Source organism: Electrophorus electricus, chromosome 4 (assembly GCF_013358815.1).
Source record: "Electrophorus electricus isolate fEleEle1 chromosome 4, fEleEle1.pri, whole genome shotgun sequence".
Lineage (NCBI taxonomy): Eukaryota > Metazoa > Chordata > Actinopteri > Gymnotiformes > Gymnotidae > Electrophorus > Electrophorus electricus.
In genome coordinates, this window is record NC_049538.1 from 18,250,185 (window position 1) to 18,273,978 (window position 23,794).

Here is a 23,794-nt window from a genome sequence, read left to right on the forward strand (position 1 = left end):
CACTTGGACCTTGAAACTAGCTTATAATTGTTCCCACTATGGTTTTGTAGTTGTTGCATAGTAATTATGTTGCATATTAACTCAAAACATAAAGAACTATGTAATAACTAGTGAGAACACAAATATTATACCACTATAATGAGGCTATATTTTTATCCCAATAAAACAAGCCTATGACAACATGAAAATTAGTTTGAACTGAAACATTTTAATTCTATGATTTATGTTTAATGAGTTTTTTAAAAATGCAGAAGCTATGAAATGTATGAATATAGAACATATTAAAATACTTCAGTTCTCTGACATACAGTATTTACATAACTATTATTAAAGAAACCATTATTATATTATTTAAGAAAATTGTCAGACAGGCAAGCAAAACATCAAGTGCCTCTACCCCGAGCTAGGCCTACTTTATCTTATTTAATAAGAGTTGTTCAGTGAACCCTATAGAAAAAGCTTAAAGATGGGGCTTCCAGCATCAAGACAAAAGCATCTGCCATGAGTTTACTCCCTTACGTTTCGCAAACAAAGCTGAGAGACAGAGAGAGAGAGGAAGATGGAAGATGGATATATATATATATCTATCTCCATTTCGAGTGAGGGGAGGAGATTGCGTGTGGGCGCTATGCAACAAGTGGGAAGGGCAAAGGAACCCTGTGGTGCTCACTCGGACAACTCTTGGACGTCGTGTCCGTAAATACCCGTTTTCGGACTATCCGGACTAAGATGGTGGAGGAATAAATCAAGCTCCATCTTTGTAAGATCAACTTATTCGTATTGTTCTAGCGCCTAGCCCAGTTTATCGGTAAAACGGCAGATGATATGCTATAACTTCATAAGTGCAACATGCCAAATTAATCAGGAGTTTTCTGCTCTGCGACACTGGGTTTGTAGATTTCTTGTCTTGGACAAGACTGGTCGTTTGTGATTCACTGTCGAGGCGGTCAGACCTCGAGAATTACTAAGACAAAACACGTTTTGTTTTGGATTTCATCAGTTTTCTTAGGACATTTATCACCAGCTGTACTCCTACATTTGGTTGTTGCAATCGTTTGTTTTAGACAGTTTTGACTTTGTTTGTATTTTGTAAGGGTTTGACTTGACTTACTTACGAGTAGTCGCTGTTTGAGTAGCGTGTTTTGTAACGTTGGTTACCAAACCTTGACATATTAAAATCATTTGAAACATAGTTTCTAAAATGTTATTAGTTGTAACACTGGTTGTGCAGTAGTTGTATATTAATTGTTGTTGTTTGTTCTGATGATGTAAAAAGTAAAAAAGTTTGTAGAATAAACATAAGAGCACATATTTAGCATGGGAGGCCAGTGTTAGGGAAACTCCTTTTTATTATTGCTGCCGTAATGCAGTGTGTGTGTGTGTGTGTGTGTGTGTGTGTGTGTGTGTGTGTGTGTGTGTGTGTGTGTGTATCGGCTGATGTGGGGAGAGAATGAACAGCAATGCTTCTGTGGGGAGAGAATGAACAGCAATAGCGCGTTGGCGCTTGCTTTGTGTGTTTCAAAATTTCGGTCATCGCTCTACAGCCGGATTCTATGCGGTGGAACGGTATGCTCCGATCAGGACACAGGGTTAACAAATGGCAGTATCCGTGTACATTAAATGCTAAGCACAAACCCAAGGATAAAGAGATATAAGTTGCCTGTTCTTGATCTGAGAGCAGCTGGGTTCCTTCGTGTCATCTCATATTGTTACTTTAAGACTAGTATTCAGGAGTCTATAGCTTTGTTTCTCTGCTTAGTTGCAAGCCCATCTAATGGTACTGAGTAAACTCCTTTTACTGCGATATGGCGCGATATTTCTTTCAACAATGCTGAGCACGCTAGACGCAGAGAGGTGAACTTTGGATATAATTTTATTACAGAACGGCACATCCCAGCTCAAAGCAAGATTCTGCCTTGTTTTATTCCCGTACCGGTTTTGAATCTGTCAGTTATTTAAAACTGACGGTCCTTAACGTTATCTTAATCTCATCGTTCTGCTTGTCACTTCTTAGCTGTAATAGACACCGTTTGCTGCAGGCTTCAAAATATAGCTACAAAGAACCAAAATTAAAAATTGATGAGATGAAGCGCCCCGCCCTGGGCAGGACGCTCAGGAAAAACGCTTCCGACCTCGGCGGTTGTAGTAAGCCAGTTTAACTGACATGAGGCTCCATTAGTTATAGAAGAGTCAGAAGCAGCCGACCTTAATGACGCCTTGAGCTTCAGCGTACTCCTTAGACCCAGTTCAGAGAGCAGTAAACATGGGTAAGAGATAAACCGCCTGCAAATGTCAGTGTAAGGTGGCTATCATTAACTCATTTAGTCTCCCATATAGCCGCCTAGCACCATCTTTTGTATCAGTCATTAAACCGCACGTAGTCTCATTTTCTCTACATCCCTTTGTGTGGAACAGAGGTGCTGTGAACGGCACCGCACGCCACGGCTCGTACCGAACTTCAGCAGATGTCTGCTGCCACGTACTAAATTACTCACGATGTCTGCAGTGTGATGGGCATGGTAAAGACCCCTTCATGTAATTTAATGGTTTTTTCCCTGGTTACGCTAGCATTCAAACGGAGAGTGGAAAATTATATTACACCATCAGTAACAGAAATCAGAATTTCAATTATTTATTCCAATTGCCAACAAAGGTTGCGATCTTTTGTATTTTATTATGCTTCAACAATATATACAAACCATACATGAATTTGGATTTCACCTCTCCCGAGCCACATTAATTCGTTTGTTTATTGTCTTGGGTTAGCCTGTCAGTATTTGTGAGCGGTGTCGTTTCTGTGGCAGCGGGGGATTTACCGCTGGGGGGGGGGGGGGGGGGGGGGGGGGGGGCGACGACAGATGACGGACAGATCAGGCCGCGCGCGCTCCTTTTCAGCGCTGTCTCCAGCTTCCGCAGGACGGGCTCGCTCTAACCGTCGCCATGGCTACAGCCAGCGCGGGGAACCTCTCTCTCTTTATAAATAAATAAATAAATAAATAAATAAATATATAAATAAATAAATAAATACATAAATAAATAAATAAATAAATAAATAAGAAAGAAAAAAGATGTAATGGCCTCGATAGTAAGCTATTTAATAAGTTAAAGGCTCTCGTGCTGTTTTCTCACATGTTGGGGATGTGTGTTTACTTGGCTGTGCACTCAGGTGTTTGCTCTAAGCATCGGGACTTGTACAGAAGGGTCCCAGATTTGCAGTAATCTTTCTCATTCTAGAACAGCTGACAGGCTAAGCTGGCCTATGACAGAAAGCAAACCCTCTCCTCACTCTCGGTGCCGATTCGTGCATGCTTATCATGGCTGGAGTTTGGTGATGGGGTCAGATGCTATGAGCCCAGTCTGACCTCTGCAACTCCTCCAGTCTGACAGCCTACTGCTGAGGTTCTGAACACAGCAGAATTATGCATTATTATTGATATAGGATTAAGTTCTAACCAAGAAATATTACATTTCTGACCAATCTCAGTATAAAAGAAGATTTAACTTTTAAGGTACTTAAATCATCATTAAAAATGTTTTGAATGTTGCTATAGAAACAACAACAGTCACTTTGGTAATATAACTCAGCTGTTGCTAAATGTAATACTCCTGCACCTTTATAACTCCCATCAAACTTATGGTTGATTTGAAATCAATTATGCTATTCTCTATGTGTACATCAGAGTTTGCATTTGCTATTTTGTTTTGCAGTGTTCTAGTTAGGAGATGCATGTGTTGGTATTTGAATGCGGTTGCGGGTATTTCTGGAACTGCTGGAATCCCTTGTATGGGTTACTTTGTGTGACGAGACAGAAATATGCGGACGCTCGCGGATTGAGTTAGATGGTAAAACTTTACTGATATTGGGGCAGTCCAGAAGCATAAACAGTTAACAGGCAGGGATCAAAACCAGAACAGAGCGAACAATGACAAAGGCAGGATTTTCAAAGCATAAACGGAAGCAGGCAAAATTCAGTAGCATTCAGGCAGTAGAATAACCAGAGGGCCAGACCCATCCCAGGCATAATGCAGAAAACGAGCAGGGTAAAAACTCCGAAGACAGGCAGAACAGAGGAACCACTTAGTATGCATACATAATGGCACAGCAATACTTCACAGTGAAGAAATGGAGACGTGTTGAAACATAAGGAGAATAAGGAACAGTTGGGAGATATGGGAAGTGGATCGCTGCTCTGACTGGATAGGTGGAACGAGGTGGAAGGCTTTTCACCCGACTGACTGGGGCATCCTGGGAAAAAGAGTTCAAATAAGCAGGACTGGGAGGAAGTATGACACTTTTCTAAAGCATTATATCATATTCCTCATTCCAAATAATATTCCCCATATTCAAAATAAAATTCCTCATATTTCAAATAAAGCAATCCTCTGGTTGTTCAGATTGCGTAAATAGCATGCGTCTGTGGCAGGTTATAGCGGTGTTGGTGTGTGCAGTGCTGGCTGGCAGGCTGTCTGCTGCTCTCCTTTGCTGCCAAGTTTAAAAGCATCCACTTATTTAAGGGAAAACATGTCCTTTCGTCCTCAAGAGGTGCTACACCTTCTTTCTCCAGTCCCTCTCTTCAGGATTACGCAGTCTCATCAGTGGAGTAGACCTCGTACTGTCTGCTTCTTAGTAGCTTGTGGGTTGAATTACATATATAGCTAATGGTTTTGACCAACAACTTTGAATCTCCCTTATCTACCTCTCTCTCTCTCTCGCTCTCTCTCTCTCTCTCTCTCTCTCTCTTTCTGTCAGGTGTCCTGCTGCTCGTTTCCAGCCTCCTCCCCCACCCACCCCCCCCACCCCCCCACACACACACCTTTGTCCCTCCTACAGTCTGAGTGAGGGGGACGCACCTTGCTCCATGGTGGGCAGTGGATGACCCATGGGCCGCTCTCCTGTCAGCCTGTCCACACTGAAGCTGGGGAGGCTAAAGGTGGTGCGGCGGCAGCTGCTTCAGCGCTACGAGCACCAGCCGTTCGTCTCCTGCCTGGCCGGCCTCTATGGCTGCCAGTGGAGGCGCTACCAGCGGGCCAGGGCCCAGCCTGGGGAGTGCTGCTGTAGCCGGGTGAGCCCTATACACACGCACACACACACACACACGCACGCACGCACACACACACACACACACGCACGCACGCACACACACACACACACACACAAACCACAGAGGGTCATGGAGGTCTTTTCCCCTCTGACTTAACCTAGTTACTAGGAACCGTCTTACTAAAGCAGGTGTGTTATCTTAGGACTGGAATTAAACTGCCATGCAGTGAATTTTGAGATGTAAGTGCAGGTACCCCTGGCAAGCAATAAACTTCTAGAAAGATCGGACATTATGCATACAGCAGCATATGACATAATTCCTGGATGAGCAAGAAGCCCTCCCACGCGCTCGACAGGACGTAGCTCAAGTTTTCTCTCACTTTTACCTGCGTCTGTCCATATGGCGGCCTGCACACACGCCAGCTGGAAGCTCTCGGGTTACTCCCTCTCATTAGAAACAGCTTATTCGGTCACTCTTGCCATATTTGCTGATTACACGATTCTCAGCCTGCTGAACGCTGCATTGATTATGCTCTCCCTCACTCTCTCTCTCGCGCTCTCTCTCCACATCTCTCTCTGCTGACACACTCTGTTTTGTAAAAAGTAGCTTTTTTCATGCAGAAGAATAAATCTGCAGTAATTTAGCTCTAACAGCTTATTTGCGGCTGAGAAGAGGCACAGCCGCTCTGCATGCGATTTCGCTTTGGCGTATGCCCGTAATATTAGAACATGTGCACCTTACCCAGGATGCCTCACTCCGATGAGGGCTCTATTGTTGGGTCGAGCTGAGAGGGGTGATTTAGTGTGAAGTACTCCCTCAGCGCCCTGCTCCTCTGGAACCTCCACTGATGGGAACAGGTGCGCTGTGGTTACTAAAAGCCACTCATGCACGCCTTCTCTGCTCATTTCAGTTGGAGTGCAGTAGCTTTGGTCTCCTCCTCACCACCTTTTTCTTGACACTGGTGTTCCTGTATTTCTGGAGCGAGGCTCAGAATGACTACAGCGACTTTGACTGGTAAGCGAGGTCACCGCAGAACAGGCACACTGGAACAAACGTGGCGAAACTAGATTACCGAGTTCCATGTCCTGTGTGCTTTCAGGTTTAACTTCGGGACCCTGGGTTTCTGGTTCCCCTGGGCCGTGGTGCTGCTGGTGGTGGCCGCGGCACTTTTCACCTATATCGCCCTCCTGCTGGTGAGATTAGGGAATTGCAGCAAAAGTCCCCACCTGCCCAGGTTGAATAAAATTTAGTGGATTGTACTTTTATCTAAAAGTAACTCTGCCTTGGCAGGTCTTAGCAGTGTGTCTTCTCTCTGAGGGCCAGAGACTTTATCTACACTGGAGTCACAAGGTAAAGACTTTATGGTCATTGGCCACTGTTGTTTTTTTTTTTTAACATATTGACTGAATTTATCAGCAACTAATTTGGATGTATCAATCATTGTATCGGTTCTGGGTTGCGCAGATTGGTATTCTGGTGACCCTCACCTTCTCTATCAGTGCCACAGCTGTGCTCTCTGATCTGTGGAGCAAAGAATGGAAGACCCTACTCCTCTCCTTTCAGGTTGGTCAGTTCCCTTGTTCGCTCAATAATTTCACCTCGCTTGTCCTTTTCTTAAAGGACATAGGCAGATTTACGTAAACTCATAACCGCAACTACTCAAGTTCTAACTACCAGTGTGTCGATTCATGTATAAATAATATTACCGTTTATCCACTGCTTGTCTGTAGGTCACAGCACCTTTTCTGCATGTGGGTGCGGTCTCGCTAATGACCCTCCTGTCTTGGCCAATAGCTCTACACTTCTTTCGAATGAATAAGAGAGGTGAGTGCTGTTACATGTTGTGGTGTTGCTCTGTGTGAATGCCCTTTAAAGCTTATACAACTTCACAGTTGTATTTGTAAAATCCATTATTCTCTGCTCGAACTGGAATGGATTTTGCAAGGACAAGAACTATGAAGTTGTATAAGCTTTAAAGGACATTCGCACAAAGAAAAGTGTATTTCTTTGGCCTGTTGGAGATGCTGCTGATGTCTTTTGTATAACAGATTGGACACATTCTGGCTGAAATAAATCATCTTTTGTTTTTTTGTTGTTAAAAGAGGACAGAATTATCATTATTGATCTTGAGGTGGTTCTGATCTCCATTGTTTCTTTGGCTAAATATATCCATGTCAGAACTACCATAAAACACGTTAGCCTACGTTTATCCTTATCTGGTCTACACTAAATACAAAAAAACCCCAATAATTTATATGTCTGGGTTTTACTTGGAAGTCACATTTTGCTCATTCACCACTCCACACATAAATGGTCAGATAGATTTTCTCCTTACTGAATCAATTAACCAGTGTCGTTATGTCAGTAAAAAGCTCAGAATAACACCAGCTCGCTATTTTGATGAGATGAGTGCTGTGCACTTATGAAGGCCAGTTGCTTCCGACGCATCGTTCGTCCTTCTCGCCCGGAGTGTTTCTTTCCGTGGCTTTCTCACTTTCCCCCTGTTCCTTTGTATTCCTCTCACTCTTGCAGCTGGTTGTCATGGGCACTGTCGTGAGGGTGGCTGAGAGGCTGACTCATGTCTGGGGCTCTTGCAGAGCCGATGATAAGAGGATGACTAATGAGACAGGGACAGGGATAGAGAGAGAGAGAGAGAGAGAGAGAGAGAGACAGAGAGAGAGAGACAGAGATGGGTACGAGGGTCAGAGGCTTGACTCATCCTCTTTGCACCAGCCGTGTCAGACACTCATCTCTATACGCACACCCATCCATTGTTCCGATACCATACAGACATCTTTCTCTTCCCACTTTCTCCCTTGCTTTCTCTCTCCCTGGGAAAATGCGTTCACTTTCTCAGCTTGGAGTCGGCTTCAATTTAATATTGACCGCATGCATCAATTCCTTATCTCTTTTGCATGTATATTAAAGTGTCTTATCTGCCACTGTCTTGACAAGCAACGACGCTTCCGTTTTCCAAACTCAGTCAGTAAAACAAGGCCTTAATGCTTTAATCATGCTGGTTAGAAACTCTTGCATCATCTTCTGTTTTTTCCCTGCAATGGACCAATATCACAGGCTGTTGCCGGTCCCAATCCTTCAAAGCACAGGTTACATCCATTTCTCCGCCGGAATGAGCAGGCTTTATTGCGAGAGCTCAGTGTATCCTACACGTCAGAATACTGTGCAAGGCTGAAGCAGGTGTTGGGTCAGAACTGATTAGCAGGTTCAGAATCGTTGGTTATGCTTTTAAGGACATCAGATAACCGTGTATAATTTATAATAAATCTAATGGCCCCAGGGAGTCACACAGAACCCACTTTGGTCACATGTGCAGTCACTTGTGATTGGCTGAATGTGAGACTGCACAGGCATGCGAAGTTTCTCAAAGCTCTTGGGCCTCATCTCTGTTCACACTGCAGTGAGGCAGGTGGCCATCCTGGGCTCGTTCCTGGCCGTGCTCTTTGCCTTGTTCCTGGTTCCACTGGGCATGTATTCCCCCTGCATCAAAGAGGAGGGCACCCTGGGCCCAGCGCCCATTCTCATTGGCCACAGAGGTGCTCCCATGGTAACGTTTCTGTGTACCTCGCCGCTTGTCTCTCTGCACCTTTTTGTATTTTTAGTATGTTGTGGCTTATTTATTTATTTATTTATTTATTTATTTATTTATTGTACAATCATTCATTTCAACATCACTGCAGGAATTTCAGGGTTTAACGAGTTGTGAGTCACAGAAGGATTTTTCTTGCCATGGTCAGGTGAAAATATTGCAGAACAATTCTGAGTCCTTGAATGAGGTTTCTGTTGTGTGTGGTCAAACAGCTTGCACCAGAGAATACCCGGCTGTCCTTCCAGAAGGCTGTGGATGTGGGAGGGGAGGGGCTAGAGACAGACGTCACAATTAGGTAAGCACAAGCTCTCTCTCTCTCTCTCTCTCTCTCTCTCTCATTTTTTCTGTCTCCCTCTGTCTTGCTCTTTTTTTCCCCTCTCCCTATTTCCACCCTCTCTCTCTCTCTCTCTCTCTCTCTCTCTCTTTCCCTCCTCGATATGAACGATATGATATGAATTGCCGTACTTATTACACACCGAGGAGGGCCCCAGCCGTCACCTTCTAAGTGCCCAGCACACATCTCCACCTGCTCCATGCATGACTAGTGTCGTTGCTGGGGTCCCTCCTGCATTAGCGACGTTCCCTACCCTCAGTGGGCATACCAACCTGGCAGACTCTATAAATAGAAATCAGACATTAGCTGGGGAGTCCAGGTCACTCTGCTCCCCCTATGATGAGTGGATAAAACCATTAGTGCCACACTAATCCTGTTAGTGGGACCTTAGCCGGAGCCGCAGGTAATGCTCGTCATGAGGATATTTGGAGCTGGTGTTACCATGGAAAGATGATGATTGTACAAGTACATACAACGTCCACAAAGAAATGAGAATTTTGGTGGGATTGGATTTTATTGAAAATGAACCAGAAGGTGAAAGCAGGATGTCTGTTTATTTGTTTGCTTGTTGATTGTTTTCTGTAGCTGTCAAAGCTACCTATGATTTCTGTTTCAGTTGAATTGCCTGACTGGCCTATCAAATAGTGTCCTGGCTAATCTTAGATGATGTTCCTGATGTTCTGTGGATGATTTTATAAGTGAAGTCATTCACACATAACAAACAGAAATCATAATACTGATAAAAAAATTTTTTTTACCACATCATGTATTCACAATATTGCATCACAATATTTCTGATATATTAATACAAACACACAATGATCTTTTGTCCATATTGTGCAACCCTAGCAGCCATAATAATGAGAATTTTAAGAAAACTCCACTTTATCCTGGTTAACACACACACACACACACACACACACACACACACACACACAGTACATACCATTAGTAGAGTTAGGCCATTGCATCTAGTTCCTCTGCCATGTTTTTCTGCCTCATTGCTTCCTGTAGACCTTCACTCGACCCAAATTTCTTCCACACAGTTATGATGGTGTCCCCTTCCTCATGCATGACGGCACGCTGAGGAGAACCACCAACGTGCGCGAGGTGTTCCCAAACCGAACAGACACCCCGGCGGCCATGTTCACTTGGGCCGAGCTGGAAGCGCTCAGCGCTGGAGCGTGGTTCCTGCGGGTGAGACTCCCTCGCTGGGCCTGCTTGCTCCACTAGAGGGCGATGTGTCAAACCAGTGCTGCGCTCAGGAGGCACTCAATGCTCAGCGCTGACTCACCCTGTTAGCCTCCAATGAGAAACCTCCTCTTCAGAACTCACAAAGCGTGACGATCTACATTTACAGCCCTCCACCATTCTCTCTCCCGAGCCTGTTGATTGTTCCTCGAACAGCTGTGCCATATTGCCAGTGGCCTCTTTTTTGAGTGACCTGTTTTGAAAACAGGGGCTGTGAAGTCTGGCTTTTTTGTTTGAAACACCTGCCCTTTGCTGGAAACTAGGACACTCATGAAAGAGGCCTTAAAAAGGTTGCCAGAGCACACCCAGCCTCCAGGATCTGGGTACATTCCGCCAACTGGCTTCAAAGTGCAGTGGTACTGCTGGTGCGGTAGTGCTGTTGGTGCAGTGGTGAACTACAACCTGTATAAGTGGTGCTGCTGTTTATGGCGGCCTTAGATTTCTTTCATCGGATCTCCAGCATACAATCATTCATCTATTCATTTAAAAACACGTCACAAATGACATGGCGTCACGCTGCTCTGTTGCCCACCTCACATTGAAATCATTGCTTGTTTTCAGTGTCTATGAGTTTATACTGTAGATCATGTAATGCAGTTTGAATAATGTGAGTAATGGGAGAGCAGGGGGAGAAGTGGAGTGCCTATTGATCAGATTGCAACAGCTTCTCACGTTGATCCCTGTGTGTGAATACCTGTTTGAAGAAGCTCTGCATTCAACACAATCATTCCTCATGTATTACTGAGAAAAAAAAACATTTCCAAATAAAGGATGATCAGGGACTTCCTAACTAACTGCAATATGTTCAAGTGGGTCTGTACCTCTCAGCCTGTCTATCAGCAAAGGTGTACTGCAAGGCTACATACTCTCACCTCTCCTCTGTTCTCTATACACCAATGATTGCACCTCCAGATACCCCTCAGTTAAATTACATTTGTAGACACCACACTTATAGATCTAATCACAAACAGTGATAGAAGTAAATTGTCTCATAACACGGTATGCGTCAAAGCCTGAACCTCAGCTCCCCTAAAATTGTGGAGATTATGACAGACTTAAGGAGACACCCTCCTACACCCTCTCTATTAGTAACCAAGCAACCACTACTGTCAGTGTGGTGGAACCCCGCAAATTCCTAGCTACTGTAACCTCCAACACATCCAGTTGGAATGAATTTGTCACTTTTGACACAATGAAAGCGCAGATACGCATGCATTGAACCAGCTCAGGAACCTCTGCATTACACAATGTCTGAAACATTTCTACAAAGCCATCGCTGATAGCAGAACTACCTCAACTATTGTTGTTTGGACTTGCTCTGCTAGTGCACAATCCAGAATCCGGCTTACAGGGTATGATCGCCTGAGCTGAAAAGTCTTTGACTACAGCCTCCTATTCCTTGCTGAGTTTCACCAGTCTCAGGCAGGGAACTGGGCCACCTGGATGTCTGCGGATCCCTTCCATCCTTGACATGACTTATTACAGAAGCTCCCCTCCCGAAAGCCATTTATGGCACTCAAAACCAAACCCAACAGGCATCTGTTTCTTTCCAAGAGACATATTTCTCCTACCACCCCCAGCTTTTCTGTTTATCCCTAACATTACTTTGTATATACTATACATATTGGGTTGTTGTGTTCTTGCTAGTGCTTTATGTACTTGAAAGTAATGCCAATGCACTCATGTTTTGTTAGCATTCTGTATAGAAGTTTCCATCATACCAAAGCACATTCCTCTACCAGACTGGTGAATAAACATGATGCTGACTGCTTTAGCACATGAAATTGTCCTTAAGGTCTTGAAATTGTCTATAATATCAAGAAATTCTTGATAGAACTCCTTGGAGGAAATTTATATGGATTAAAAGATTTAGGCTGGAATTTAGGCTGTACAAGACAGTCCCAACTGTCCTTTATGGGTGGCAAACATCTCTAAGAGAGGCAGGAAAACAGTCAGGTTGTAACTCATTCAGATGAGTACACTGTAACTCATTCAGACGAGTACGGGTACACTGTAACTCATTCAGACGAGTACACTGTGGTAGACTTGGCTAAGCGATGAGCAGCTCCATTGTAGTATTTGATCAAGGTTGAATCCTGCAGTAGAACTGTATTTATTTTTTTCCTGTGTTCAATCTATTTATAACAGGAAAATTCATTACCATCTCAGTTCAAATAACCCTCCCTCTTACACATTCCCCTGCCCGGCAGAGGGATCCATTTGGCACAGCCTCGGCTCTTGACCCAGAGGAGCGGGCCTGGGTGGAAAACCAGACGGTTCCCACCCTGAAAGACTTTCTGGACTTGGCCGCCCAGCACAGGCGCCTGGTGATCTTTGACCTCCGACGACCACCCCAAGGCCACCCGTATCGGGACACATGGATCACTCGCACCCTGGAGGTCATCCATAATGAATCCTCCATCAGTTCCGGCCAGGTCGGCCAGTCCTCCTGCTGTGTGCCATACAAAATATAAGAAAAATATATTTAGCTTATTAAAGCCCCAAATATTGGAGCAGGCCTTGCATTGTAAAAGTGAAATAGAAAGTAAACACAGAGAGAGTGGATTGGCTTGAAAAAAACTAAAACCTGTGTGTGTGTGTGTGTGTGTGTGTGTGTGTGTGTGTGTGTGTGTGTGTGTGTGTGTGTGTGTGTGTGTGTGTGTGACTGCATGACTGTAGGTGCTGTGGCTGCCAGCAGATCAGAGAGAACTGGTGCAGGAGTTGGACCCGGAGCTGCAGCAGACGTCAGGGGGGCAAGCCTCCGTCGAGGAGCTGCAGGAGGAGCACATCGTCCGCCTCAACCTCCACTACAGCTCCATGTCCCAGGAGCAGATCAGGTACCACAGTGCCCCCTCTCCTCCATGTCTGAACACGTGAAGGGGAACGCATGCTGGGTGCATTGTACTTGGCTTATTAAAGGCCACAGTGCACTCAGCTGCATTCCAAAACTGTCAGAAGCTTATCATGTGTTTATTAAACTACAAGTCTCTTAGCCACACCACAACCGCCATGGGATGAATGGTGTATTTTTCCAGATGCATAGTTTTTTCACTTTTCGATTCTACTCAACCTTTACAAAAAGAACAGATCCCCACAGTGAAATCAGCACAGCCTTAAACAAGCTTCCTGTTTCTCTTCAGCATCTTGTGCTCAAATCTCACCTTTACTCCCATAAGGGCAACTGATCACAATCCCGACTCCCGTGACTGAAAGACTCAAGGAACATATTATAAAATATTAAATATGTTTATATAATAATAAATAATAAATATTAAATATTTTTAAATATTTAGTATAAATACTAAATCTTCAATAAAAAAACAACAACAAAATGTCAAAACTGCTCAAAATACCAACCAAATTGGCCAAGCAGTCCTAGCTGAGGACATTGTGGGCGTGGTCATAATATTTCGGAGAGCATGCTTGATTGACAGCTTGCTGTAACATAGATATAGGTTACTTCTGCTCATGCAGAGCTGAATATAAACGCTCAAGCAGGGTGCTTGGAATCATACAACCCATACATCTATTAAAGATTTTGCAAGGAATTTCAGAATTTCTGGCAGAATGTTTGCTGGTGGAAAGTTAGATTTTTTGATTGTTTGTTTGTTTATTGATAAAAATAAAACTGTCAGCTTGAACGCACATTTCTAGCTTCATGGATGGTAAAATATTGCATGGACTTCATTACAAGAACACACTCTATCTTTAATCAACATATCTAAGCTTTACCCAACATTAGGACCACCTTTACATCGGAAGGGAAGCAAGAGGAGAAATTCTGGTAAAATAAATGAGTCCTCTACTCAACTTTGAATTGGGCAGTTAATTAGGCACACTTTACAAATGTCTATTGTGTGCCCAGAAGAGCGGGATTAACCTAATTTATACGATTTAGGTTCTGCTTGACTTGAACTTCTACTCAAATTAGTTCAAAAATGTAATTTCCATTCTTTATTTAGTTATTTTTCCATCTATCAATCTGTCGATTTTTAAACGCACACACACACACGTTTACAGTCTCATGTAATCTCACGTGTACCCTTCGCTGCCAGAGTTCCAGAGAAGTGGCACGGGGCGTGGACCAAGTGTAATGCGTGACAGGCGAGATCAGTTAAGGCATGGGAACCAGTGGGCACAGTCTGCTGCATTTCAGAGTTATGCAACAGGGGCCTCTCAGGCCGTGACAGTTCTGGGAAAGGAGTGAAAGCTACTAAAATCTGCTGGTGTGACACTGAATTGCTGCTCATGCAGAGATGACCTCTGCCTTCTAGATCTTTCTCACTAAAAGTTGTGGGTTGGCTAAGGCTGAAGGGGACTGCAGAGATACATATTCTATAGATATCCACAGAGATTCGTGTGATCCGTAAAGTTCAACCGACCACCATCAACCATAATTTTTTGCAGATTTTTCTTCTTTTTTTTTGCTAAAAAAAGCATGCTATATAATTTTAATGTGCTATACGATCTTTCTATATTTATAGTAGAGATTTAAAAAGTATTAATTTCATAATACCGATACAACAGAAAATGGCAAAATTCAAATTAGCTCTCCACTAATTAGAGAAATGTTCTTTTTTTGTGCCAGGAGTCCTCATATGTTCTGGATGAGTGTTCTTTGGGCCATGTTTTAACTGCATGACCTGAATTGAATTGAAATATTGAGCAATGTTTTGATATATTGGAGGACATCATAGGAGCCAGTAATTTCAGTATAGTTTTTGTCTATATTAACTACCCATAATTTAGAGCTCTAGAATGTGCCTGGTTAAAAACGACAGTATTCTCACTGACAGCAGATTGTCTTCCAGTGCTCCTTTTTGGCCTCTTCACCACCTGTCGCTTTTCACTCCGCGCGTACTATTTTAGGACCCGAGAGAGTCTCACGCCTTTTGCTCGTCTTTCTGTTCCTGTGCCCACCAGTAAATATGCTTCTGTGAACATCAGCACCAACCTGTATGTGATCAGCCAGCCCTGGCTGTTCTCCCTGGCCTGGTGTGCCGGGGCCCAGTCGGTCACCACCAACGCCCTGCACCTCCTCAAGAGCCTGCACAAACCCATCTTCCTCATGGTGAGCAGGGCACGCTGAATTCGCACCCTTAACTCCAGCCGCCCCTTCACTACACGACTCCGAGTCAGCCTGGTGTCTCTCTCTACCACAGACGCCGCACGAGTATAGCGTGATGTGGATCCTAACGGATATCGTCTCCGCCATCCTCATCGCAGCTGTTTTCATATTCCACTGGTGAGTTTGGACCGATGCTGCAAAGGTCGTATTGTACGTTTTTGCGTAAAGGCAAGCGTACAGCCCAACCCACTACTCCTTAGCAAACATTTGCCAACTCAGATGCCAAATCAGTGTGACTGATACAACAGTCTGTAGAATTCTTTTAAAACTCGTCCATTTTCGGGTCGTCAGTTCTTTTCTTTTTTTTTTTGAAAATTTGAAAGGCAATTCTTAAAGCCTTTTTTTTAATACTCCAAAGTACTTTTGGGTAATTGGGATGGAGAGTCACTAGTCCTTCTCTCTCTTAAAGGTGGCGGGAGAGAGGCTTGCCTTTCTGGTCAGGCGGCAGGCAGGCTCATGAGAATGGACTATACAGCAAATTCAGGACCGGTAAGAACAGCGTCCGTAAATGTGCAGTCAGGCCTGCACTCCTGTTATGGCCCATCTGCATGTACCGTGCACTGCACCTAAGGAAACCGTTTTGTGCCTGTTCTCCTTGTGAACGTTGCCATAAATGTACCAAGGCTGACGTACATAGTTTTAGTTTTGTTCTTTCAAAAAGGCTGAATTCAATAAAGCCTACATTTTTAAGGTTTACAATGTACAATATGCTGGTAAAAGTAAATTGAGGCCTCGTGTGGTGACATGGTGTGTTAGAGGTCACGTAGTTGACAGGAAGGAACTTGAATGAGGCTTTGTTTCTCCCGTTAGTCCTTGGCGAGCAGAGGGGCAGTGGTCAGGAGTTTTGAGTGCTATGACTATGTCCTCCTTTAATGGACATACTGATGGTCCCGGGCTCTGATATTATTATCAAATATGTCATAATATATTTGGAAACCAGTGCCAATAGTCAATGACACTGTAAGTGTAGCTAGAAATAAGGCTCCCTTTGCACTTTCTAATTAGCTCTTCTAATGATCTTCCATCATTATGTCTTAGGTTTTAGTCAAATAAAGGCTAAATAGGGACTAAAATGATAAAACCCCGAGCCAGCATGAAGTGCAACTCTTGGTGCATTTCCTACCTGCCTTCGTAAACTGCTATATTGTTCACATACCTGCATGCACAGAACTTTGCTTTGAAACACATCGCTTTCTATGTCGTAGATCCCTTGGAAGTTCAGGGCATTCGCTGGAATCCCATGTTCTCTGAACATTCTGCCTGGAACTCAGCCTCACTCCCTTTGTAGCCCACCCACCCCATGCATCCATGCCCCCCCCCCCAGTGCATGGCAACCCTGTGCCGGTGTGACCCCTCACCTTTCCGTACACTGTGCTCTGAATAACCCCATTGCGATTTTTCCCTCCCTCCACCATGTTTCACGTGCCCATTGACAGAGCTCAACGACGTTTGGTCCATCTCCAGCCTCAGTGTGCGAGGGGAGGGGCATGGCCTGCCGACAACGCCAACCCTCCCCACCATCTCTGAGGAGCCGCCAGTCTGAGGCCAGCCCGGCGAGGGCTCCAGAGAAGGGAGCGGTAGGAGCTGCTTCCCAACGGCTGCCTACGCAAATCCATCCATCCATCCATCCACTCAGGCCTCACAAGATCCATCGCCTGTACATTCGCTTTTGAGTTTCAGACTGGTACGAGTGAGATGTAGCGCAAAGTGTGGATTGCTATGTATGTGACTGAGCACACATGAAGCATCCAGCATCTTCTGACTGAAATCCAAGAACAACTCCACCATCTGTGGAATACCACAAGGGTTTATGAGCAGTCTTTACCACGAGGAACTGTTTGGCGCTATCTGCTGCCAATAGCGAGGAATTTCTGGACACACGTATGTTGATGAAGAATTCCTCTATTCAGGCATTAGCTGACTCATTAATGAGTAGCGGAGGAAACAAAAAAACTTCCTGCACTTTGTAACAGAAAATGTGGATAGATATAGAGTAGCATATTATACTGTAGTAAAGATATCTAAGGTTGGTTACTTTAGAATCTTAATAATAATGAATTACTGCTTATTACTGAATGTATTTTAGCAACAAGCACCAATTTTCATTTTTCAGTTAGCTGCTGTATCTTCCATCAGCGTTGTGGTATGGTAAAATTGTCACATGCATTTACTCAATCTGCAACTTTGTCATTATGTGGTTACCAGTAATTGAGGGCTTCTGGACAATCGATCCCTGCCACACTGATCAAAAGCATGAGACTAGTGGTTTTAAGTTCTCGTTCTAATCATCTGATTATCCACCGCTAAAAGTCTAATCTGGAAGGAATTGACAATCTGCTTATTAAAATGTTGATAGGAAATATTTTTATGAGGTGGTTTGAAGAACAAACAGTCATGAGATATGTGTTCTAAGCAACAACAAAAAAGAAAACCCTGGAATGCAGATCACTGGCCAAAACTAGCCAGAGAAACCGTGTTGAACAACACAAAAGGTAAATGAAAAATATAGAGCAGGCCAAGCTGGTCCTTAGAAATCTGACAGATTTGCACTTCATATATACCTGCAACTACAGTAAGTCAACACCGTGTCCCTCCACAGGTTTTCAGCCATTACTCATACAGTGGGGACACTTATGTGTGTTTTGTCATTTTCGTAGTAAACAGAAATTCAGCTTTGCCAGCTATATGAAATGTGACAGCCAGGATGATTTGTATTTATTTATTGCATTTATTTCACTGTAACTACAGCTGTGTATTATGTATGGCTGTATATATGATCAAAATGAAATTGAAACAAAATGTATTGTGAAAACTATGTAAAAAAAAGAAGCTAGAAGATCCCAGCTCATGTGTGTGTTATTTTCACCACCTCTTGTACTTTAGCATTTGTATAGTTCATACGCCTTAAACCGAGCGTTTCCTAAATCACAAAGACACATTCTACTTACGTATGTTATAACCATTTAGCGCACTTCCTCTTTACTGTAAGGCAGATAAATCATGCAAGAATTCACTCTGCTTGTCAAATAAAAGCAATTGGAACACCACTTACACAGTAACCTCTTGGTTAACATTATATAACAGCAGCATTTCTCGACTGAATCCTTAGGGATCACCCACCAGTTCATACCTTTGCTCTGTACCGGCTCCCAATAGAATTACTGTATTTAGTCTTGCTTGGTTTGTTCAAGTCCATTGGGAACTGGGATAGAGCAAAATGATTGTGGATCTCCAAATGTTTGACTGGGAAGTTACTAATGTACATATAGGGGAATTTAACTTTACTATTTAGCTCAAAGCCTGGTTGATATTTTCACAGCCACCACTATGTTCTTATGGGTTACACCTATCCAGACTCCAAGCTTCATCAATGCGGTTTTGAAATAAGGCCTCTGTTCTCCAGCTTGGGTTGTACATGACCAATACCTCGGCCTAACAATATCATCTTAGACAACGGTTCTACTGTTGAGGCTATGACTCTTCTGGAAACGATTTCTTTAAGGATGGCTCCACTACATGCCAAACATTTTAAACAAAGAAGCACTTAAAACAAAACAAGGTTAGGCTGTTAAGTCTATTTCATAGCACGCTAACCTATAAAAACCTACAGCACAATTTGTTCTTGAAAATAAAAAAAAACAAACAAACATTAAGGCTTCTGAGAGAACACTAAGACATAAAAAATGTAATCTGTTAGTAATCTTAGTAATCTGTTTACACTGCCAGAAATTAATTCACAAATATTATGCATTACAGTGTTATGGAAGTCTAGAACTAGCAATTTATGTGGCAATACATAATATTTATTTCTGAGGGCAGAAATCTCTCTCTCAGACTTTTTATGCATTTGTCTAAATGGCTCTCTAAATTGTCACAGTTGTAGTCTGTAATGGTACATTGTAAAAGGATGTAATAATGTTGGTTGCAAAATAAACACCCATTAACAGGCCAGTTACCCAGCGGGGGATGGGCTGTTTCAAGAAGCGGTAAGTCTCACTTTAACAACTTCAGTCAAACGTATAAACAAGACAAGAGGGGAATTAAAATCTTTCTGGACAGTCTTTGCAGTCCAGTGAAAACTATTGCATCATAAGGCAATCCTTGGGTGTCCATTACTTTAACTGCCCACTTCTTAAACACATAAGAGTAATTACAATAGTAGTAGTAAAAAAAAAAAAAAAAAGTTCAAAAAAATTGGTAACTGCTCATTTTAGTTATAATTTCAAATGCAGACCTTGGCAGCGTGTTTCTAACCTACCATGGCTGCATTTGTGCTGGTTAAAATCACATGCATACAGTGCAGAACAGCCATCTGGAGGTCAGCGTTTGTCGCACAGAGACTGGGTACGGGGTGGTGGGTGGGTCGGTATCGGTGTGTATGTGCGTATGTTTGTGTGTGTGCGTGCGTGTGTGTGTCGATGGGCAGGAGGCGAGCGGTTTTGCTTCCAGATCCGCCTGGGCCCTTTCAGAGGTAGTCGTCCTCGCTGGAGGCCGACGAAGTTCTGTCATCCTCGCCGGGGTAGGCGGAGCCCCACGAGCTGGCCGACGGGCTACGGCTCATCCACCACAGCTGCCGGGCGAACGTATGGCTCCAGCTGCAAGGCTGGCCCACAGGCCCCAGCAGGCGCACCAGCTCCGCCGCCTCCCGCCAGTAAGATGTTCACTTGCTCTGGCCCCGTGTGCTCCTCTGCTTGCTCATTGTGGTCAGCATCTGGCTGATGTACGAGGTCAGCAGGTCATCCATCTTGTAGCCCTGTCATGGAGGATTGAGAAGATCGATTCTACACTAATGGCTTCAGACCAGCAAACCACTGCTGGCTTCCTTGTCACCTTTAGCGGTCGTCACCGTTGTTACTATGGCAGTGTCCTGGAGTGCAGCACCTGTTTTAAACTCAGTGAAGGATTTATTACCTGACGAGCAGAGCCCAAGATGTCTAGAGATATTGTTTCCAAACGAACACAACAAAAATGATCATCTTGACTGATGAGTCTTGGTTCTTTAAAGCCCGGAAACACATTGACTGAGCATCCTCCCTCAAACACCAACACTCCCAAAGTCCAACACTCTCCAACAAACATTTGAATGTACAAGGAAAGAAGTTACAAGCTAAATGAACCAGTGTGCATAGAGAATAACATTCTAGAAACTTCCCAACAATCACAAATAGGCTCAGCACACCAAACTAGCATTTGCGTTTCACTGGAGATCATTATTATATTTCGTTTTTTTCAGTGAAGGTCACAGCGACCAAAACAACGGAGCCCCACAGTTCCATTTTGCTCCATGCCGAGCTGAAAGATTTCTCTTACCAGCGAGGTCTCGCAGAGCAGCTTGCTCCCTCGCACCAGGTTGCCGATGGTGATGTGGAAGTAGGTGTTGCCGCTGCTCCAGTTGGAAATCTTCGTGAAGGGGTGAGTGGTTAAAATATCCTGGGACAAAAAACAAAAACAAAAAACGGGGAGGATTAATGAGGATTCATGATCGCACTCTGATGAAACCCCTTTCTGGGGCACACACAGGCTGGCTGCGACACACACCTTGGTCTTTGGTTCTATGAGGCTCACACCGTGCTTGTTGATGGCTATCAGCAGGATCTCGGGTAAATTTGGCTCAGTGGTTTGCTGGAGTGGGCAAGAGATGAGAGGAGCTTGCGTCACCGTGCCCTTACTGTAACTACTGTCTCTCTCCCTGGCACTGCCTATGCTAGCCACCCCAGCACACACGCACAAAATCTGGAGGGTAAATGTAGTACCCCTGCCTTGTTCTAGTACAAAACATCCCCTGTGTAACAGAGACTAATTTGTTCCGAGAATTCATCGAGCAAAATTCACCTAATACATCTTATGTTAATGTGTAAACACATTAGTCCTCAGGATTGCAACAATGTCTAGACATGAAAAACGTAATAGCTAAAGGATTGTATATAGTTTAATTAAAATTGCTTGATGTGATGGGTGATGATCTCGTTATATAACACAAAGTTTGAAAAAGCTATTTGTCTACAGCTGTCAGTAATGTGGGATCATTACCTTCACTTCGAAGAAAGCCGAACCGAACGTAGGCCACTTGAAAATGATCTTCAGAAACATGAGCTTGGCTTCCTCGCGAGATTTGCCCGCTTGCTTGTTGAAGTATGCCAGAATCGACTGTCTCAAAAGAAACAAGGGTCAGTCCACACTGGCAGGCAAAATGACAGCGAGGGGCTAATGCTGGCAAAAGTAAAAAAAGCCAAGGTCTAAGGAGCGGGCGAAGAAACTGACCAAGGTCACATCACATCACGGAGAAGGGAACAGGCTAAGAAACTGCTCAGGGAAATCTGGCTGAGAAGTTGCAGCTATGCAGCCGAACAGGATGAGAAATGTCACGAGTGTCAGCGAGTGTCGCAGTGACAAACGCACCCTTTTCCAGTCATCAGGGGAGAGCTGGCGAATCAGGTCGTGTGGAATCAGCTCTTTTAGTAACTTGGGGATGCTGGGAAAATACGATTTGTCATCCTCAAACTTGACTCGGTAGATCAGAGCTGCCAGCTGAAAGACTTCATCCCTGGAGCATTTGTGGTAACCACGGAGATACTTGGGAAGTTCCTGGACTCAGGAGGTGAGGACACGATGGTTAGGATTGGCTTACAGATGAGATTGCATGCATTTCCATGACGCAAAAACAGAACAGGACTCACTAGCATGAATCACAACAGACCCAGGAAAATTCATATGAACAGTATTACCCATAAAACCGTTACTCTACCTGATAGTAATGGAAGATGGAGTCTGCAAAAGAATCTTTTCCAGGGATTGTGCTTGTCCACAGCTTCTTCATGAAGAACACCTGGTAGGTCAGTGAAGGCACTATACCTGAACAGCAAGACGAGAAGGGCATTTCTGAAGCTTCCTGATTCAATTAGGTCGTATGAAAGCAAGCTTGAGTGAACCAGGTGCTGAGCGGCAGAAATGGATAAGGATTCGAGAGACTGCGGTGACTTTACCATCCTTAGCAGGCCTGGCTTTCTTGATCCGGTCAGTAAGATGTCGAACAAAGTCAAAGAAGAAATCACCTTCTGGGACGCTTATGACCTAGCAGCAAGTTTAAAATGTGCCGTTATACCTTTTTTTTTCCACTGGAGTAAATTTAAATGACTGTAATTTAATGCTGTCATGTAAAATTCATCAGTTCATAACTCATAAGGATCGCTCATTTTTGCTTATGAGACTGAACTGTATTGTAACAGAGTTAGAGTTAGAGTAGAGTTAGAATAAAGAGGTGAGCAGGTTAATGAGTTGAAAACGGAGTGCACTGAGTGCATTTTGCTCCGTGTCCAGATTCGCTGCACTGTGAGCAGAACAGCTCTGTGCAGACAGCAGTACCTTATCGGAGATCTTTACAAACAGACTGAAGCCCTCTGGAGACTTGAGCAGCAGTCTGCCAGAGATGTTCAGACAGAAGTCCTTAGCCTTTGTACTGGACTCCACCTCAAAAGCCTGGAGAGACAAGCAAGGGGACAAAGGAGAGGTTCTAGAACGCCCTTTCAGTTTGACCTCTATTCAAATTGTATAAGTTACAATGGATCAAATAAATGGAAGATGGCTGAGTCCTAAAAGAGACATTGAGATATCAGAAGGTAGACACTGCTGGCCTAAGCAGTGTGACTGATCTCATACCAGCCAGAAAATGACTTTCTCTCCAACAGGACAAAGACATAATAATAAAATAATGAGATTTTCTTCATCCCCCAAATAAAAAAGGATGCGACACAGGGAGAGAGTCCTCCCTGCTGTCTGGTTGGAAGTATTCTCTAATATCACACAGGCTGGGACATAAGTCATTTCACTTCGAAGTAAATGGCAGTATTGGAGCACAGCAGATGCCGTCTGCTAGACTCTACTGTGCTTTCGTTCAGAGAGTGCCTTTACAGTACACTCCCAGAAAACTGACTGAACTGCCTCTGTAAAGGCAGCATCATAGCCCCCTCTTCTACCCCATGGTCCATGTGGTGATACTACAGGTTTTATTGTCATTGTGTCACACGCCACGCCACGCCACGTCACAGGCAGTAGCTATAAAGGTGCAGATATTACACAACCAGACAGCGATACCTGAATATTTTCAACTAAAAATTGTAATTTTACATTTTAATGAACTTGGGGACAGACAGTGAGCCCTTGAGAGTACTTTTAGTGATCCTTTGCATCAGACACAGCTGTCTGATGTCAAAGCATTAATTGCGTCAAATGTAATTATACATGTGATGCCAGTTATCCTGCTCCAAAGGTTTATTTCGCAAGCTCTTCACAAGCAGGGAAACGCTTCCCTTTTTTGGTGCTTCGCTGAATTAAGCCCACGACACGTCTGAAATGCTCAATGGTGAGGTCTGGCATCCCAGACCCAGCACTGTCCAAACTCCCTTTTAAAACACAGACCTATCACTTCTTAAAAC

General features: G+C 43.9%; 2 protein-coding genes across 3 annotated transcripts in view; one reads left to right on the forward strand and one right to left on the reverse strand.

Moving 5' to 3' along the window:
* The first annotated feature begins 4,805 nt into the window (after positions 1 to 4,805).
* On the forward strand, positions 4,806 to 18,200 carry gdpd4a (glycerophosphodiester phosphodiesterase domain containing 4a). 2 transcript variants are annotated; one of them, XM_027009345.2, is made up of 15 exons: positions 4,806 to 5,063; positions 5,953 to 6,056; positions 6,142 to 6,235; positions 6,333 to 6,392; positions 6,507 to 6,605; positions 6,773 to 6,866; positions 8,462 to 8,607; positions 8,862 to 8,944; positions 10,030 to 10,180; positions 12,445 to 12,669; positions 12,914 to 13,071; positions 15,158 to 15,305; positions 15,397 to 15,479; positions 15,772 to 15,851; positions 16,799 to 18,200. In XM_027009345.2, the coding sequence occupies exons 1-15, from the start codon at positions 4,881 to 4,883 to the stop codon at positions 16,903 to 16,905; spliced, it is 1,815 nt and encodes a 604-aa protein (XP_026865146.2). In that variant the 5' UTR covers positions 4,806 to 4,880; the 3' UTR covers positions 16,906 to 18,200. The 2 variants fall into 2 exon arrangements, with proteins under 2 accessions (XP_026865146.2, XP_026865147.2); XM_027009346.2 differs by having other exon boundaries at positions 16,568 to 16,891.
* Positions 18,201 to 18,509: 309 nt separating this feature from the next.
* The window catches only part of myo7aa (myosin VIIAa), a 34,971-nt gene continuing 29,686 nt past the window's right edge, over positions 18,510 to 23,794 (reverse strand). The window contains exons 41-48 of the mRNA XM_027009347.2: positions 22,725 to 22,838; positions 22,346 to 22,433; positions 22,108 to 22,214; positions 21,762 to 21,947; positions 21,393 to 21,509; positions 20,901 to 20,984; positions 20,673 to 20,792; positions 18,510 to 20,115 (exon numbers count right to left, since the gene is read on the reverse strand). Of these exons, the coding sequence (XP_026865148.2) occupies positions 20,023 to 20,115; positions 20,673 to 20,792; positions 20,901 to 20,984; positions 21,393 to 21,509; positions 21,762 to 21,947; positions 22,108 to 22,214; positions 22,346 to 22,433; positions 22,725 to 22,838 (909 nt within the window). The 3' untranslated portion in view covers positions 18,510 to 20,022. The remainder of the gene's footprint in view (positions 20,116 to 20,672; positions 20,793 to 20,900; positions 20,985 to 21,392; positions 21,510 to 21,761; positions 21,948 to 22,107; positions 22,215 to 22,345; positions 22,434 to 22,724; positions 22,839 to 23,794) is intronic.

Coding starts and splice junctions, on each gene's coding strand:
- gdpd4a (XM_027009345.2), top strand. CDS start 4,881: ATGGGCCGCTCTCCTGTCAGCCTGTCCACACTGAAGCTGGGGAGGCTA. Junction 6,393..6,506: donor ATCTACACTGGAGTCACAAG/GTAAAGACTTTA, acceptor TGGGTTGCGCAG/ATTGGTATTCTGGTGACCCT. Junction 8,608..8,861: donor GCCACAGAGGTGCTCCCATG/GTAACGTTTCTG, acceptor GTGGTCAAACAG/CTTGCACCAGAGAATACCCG.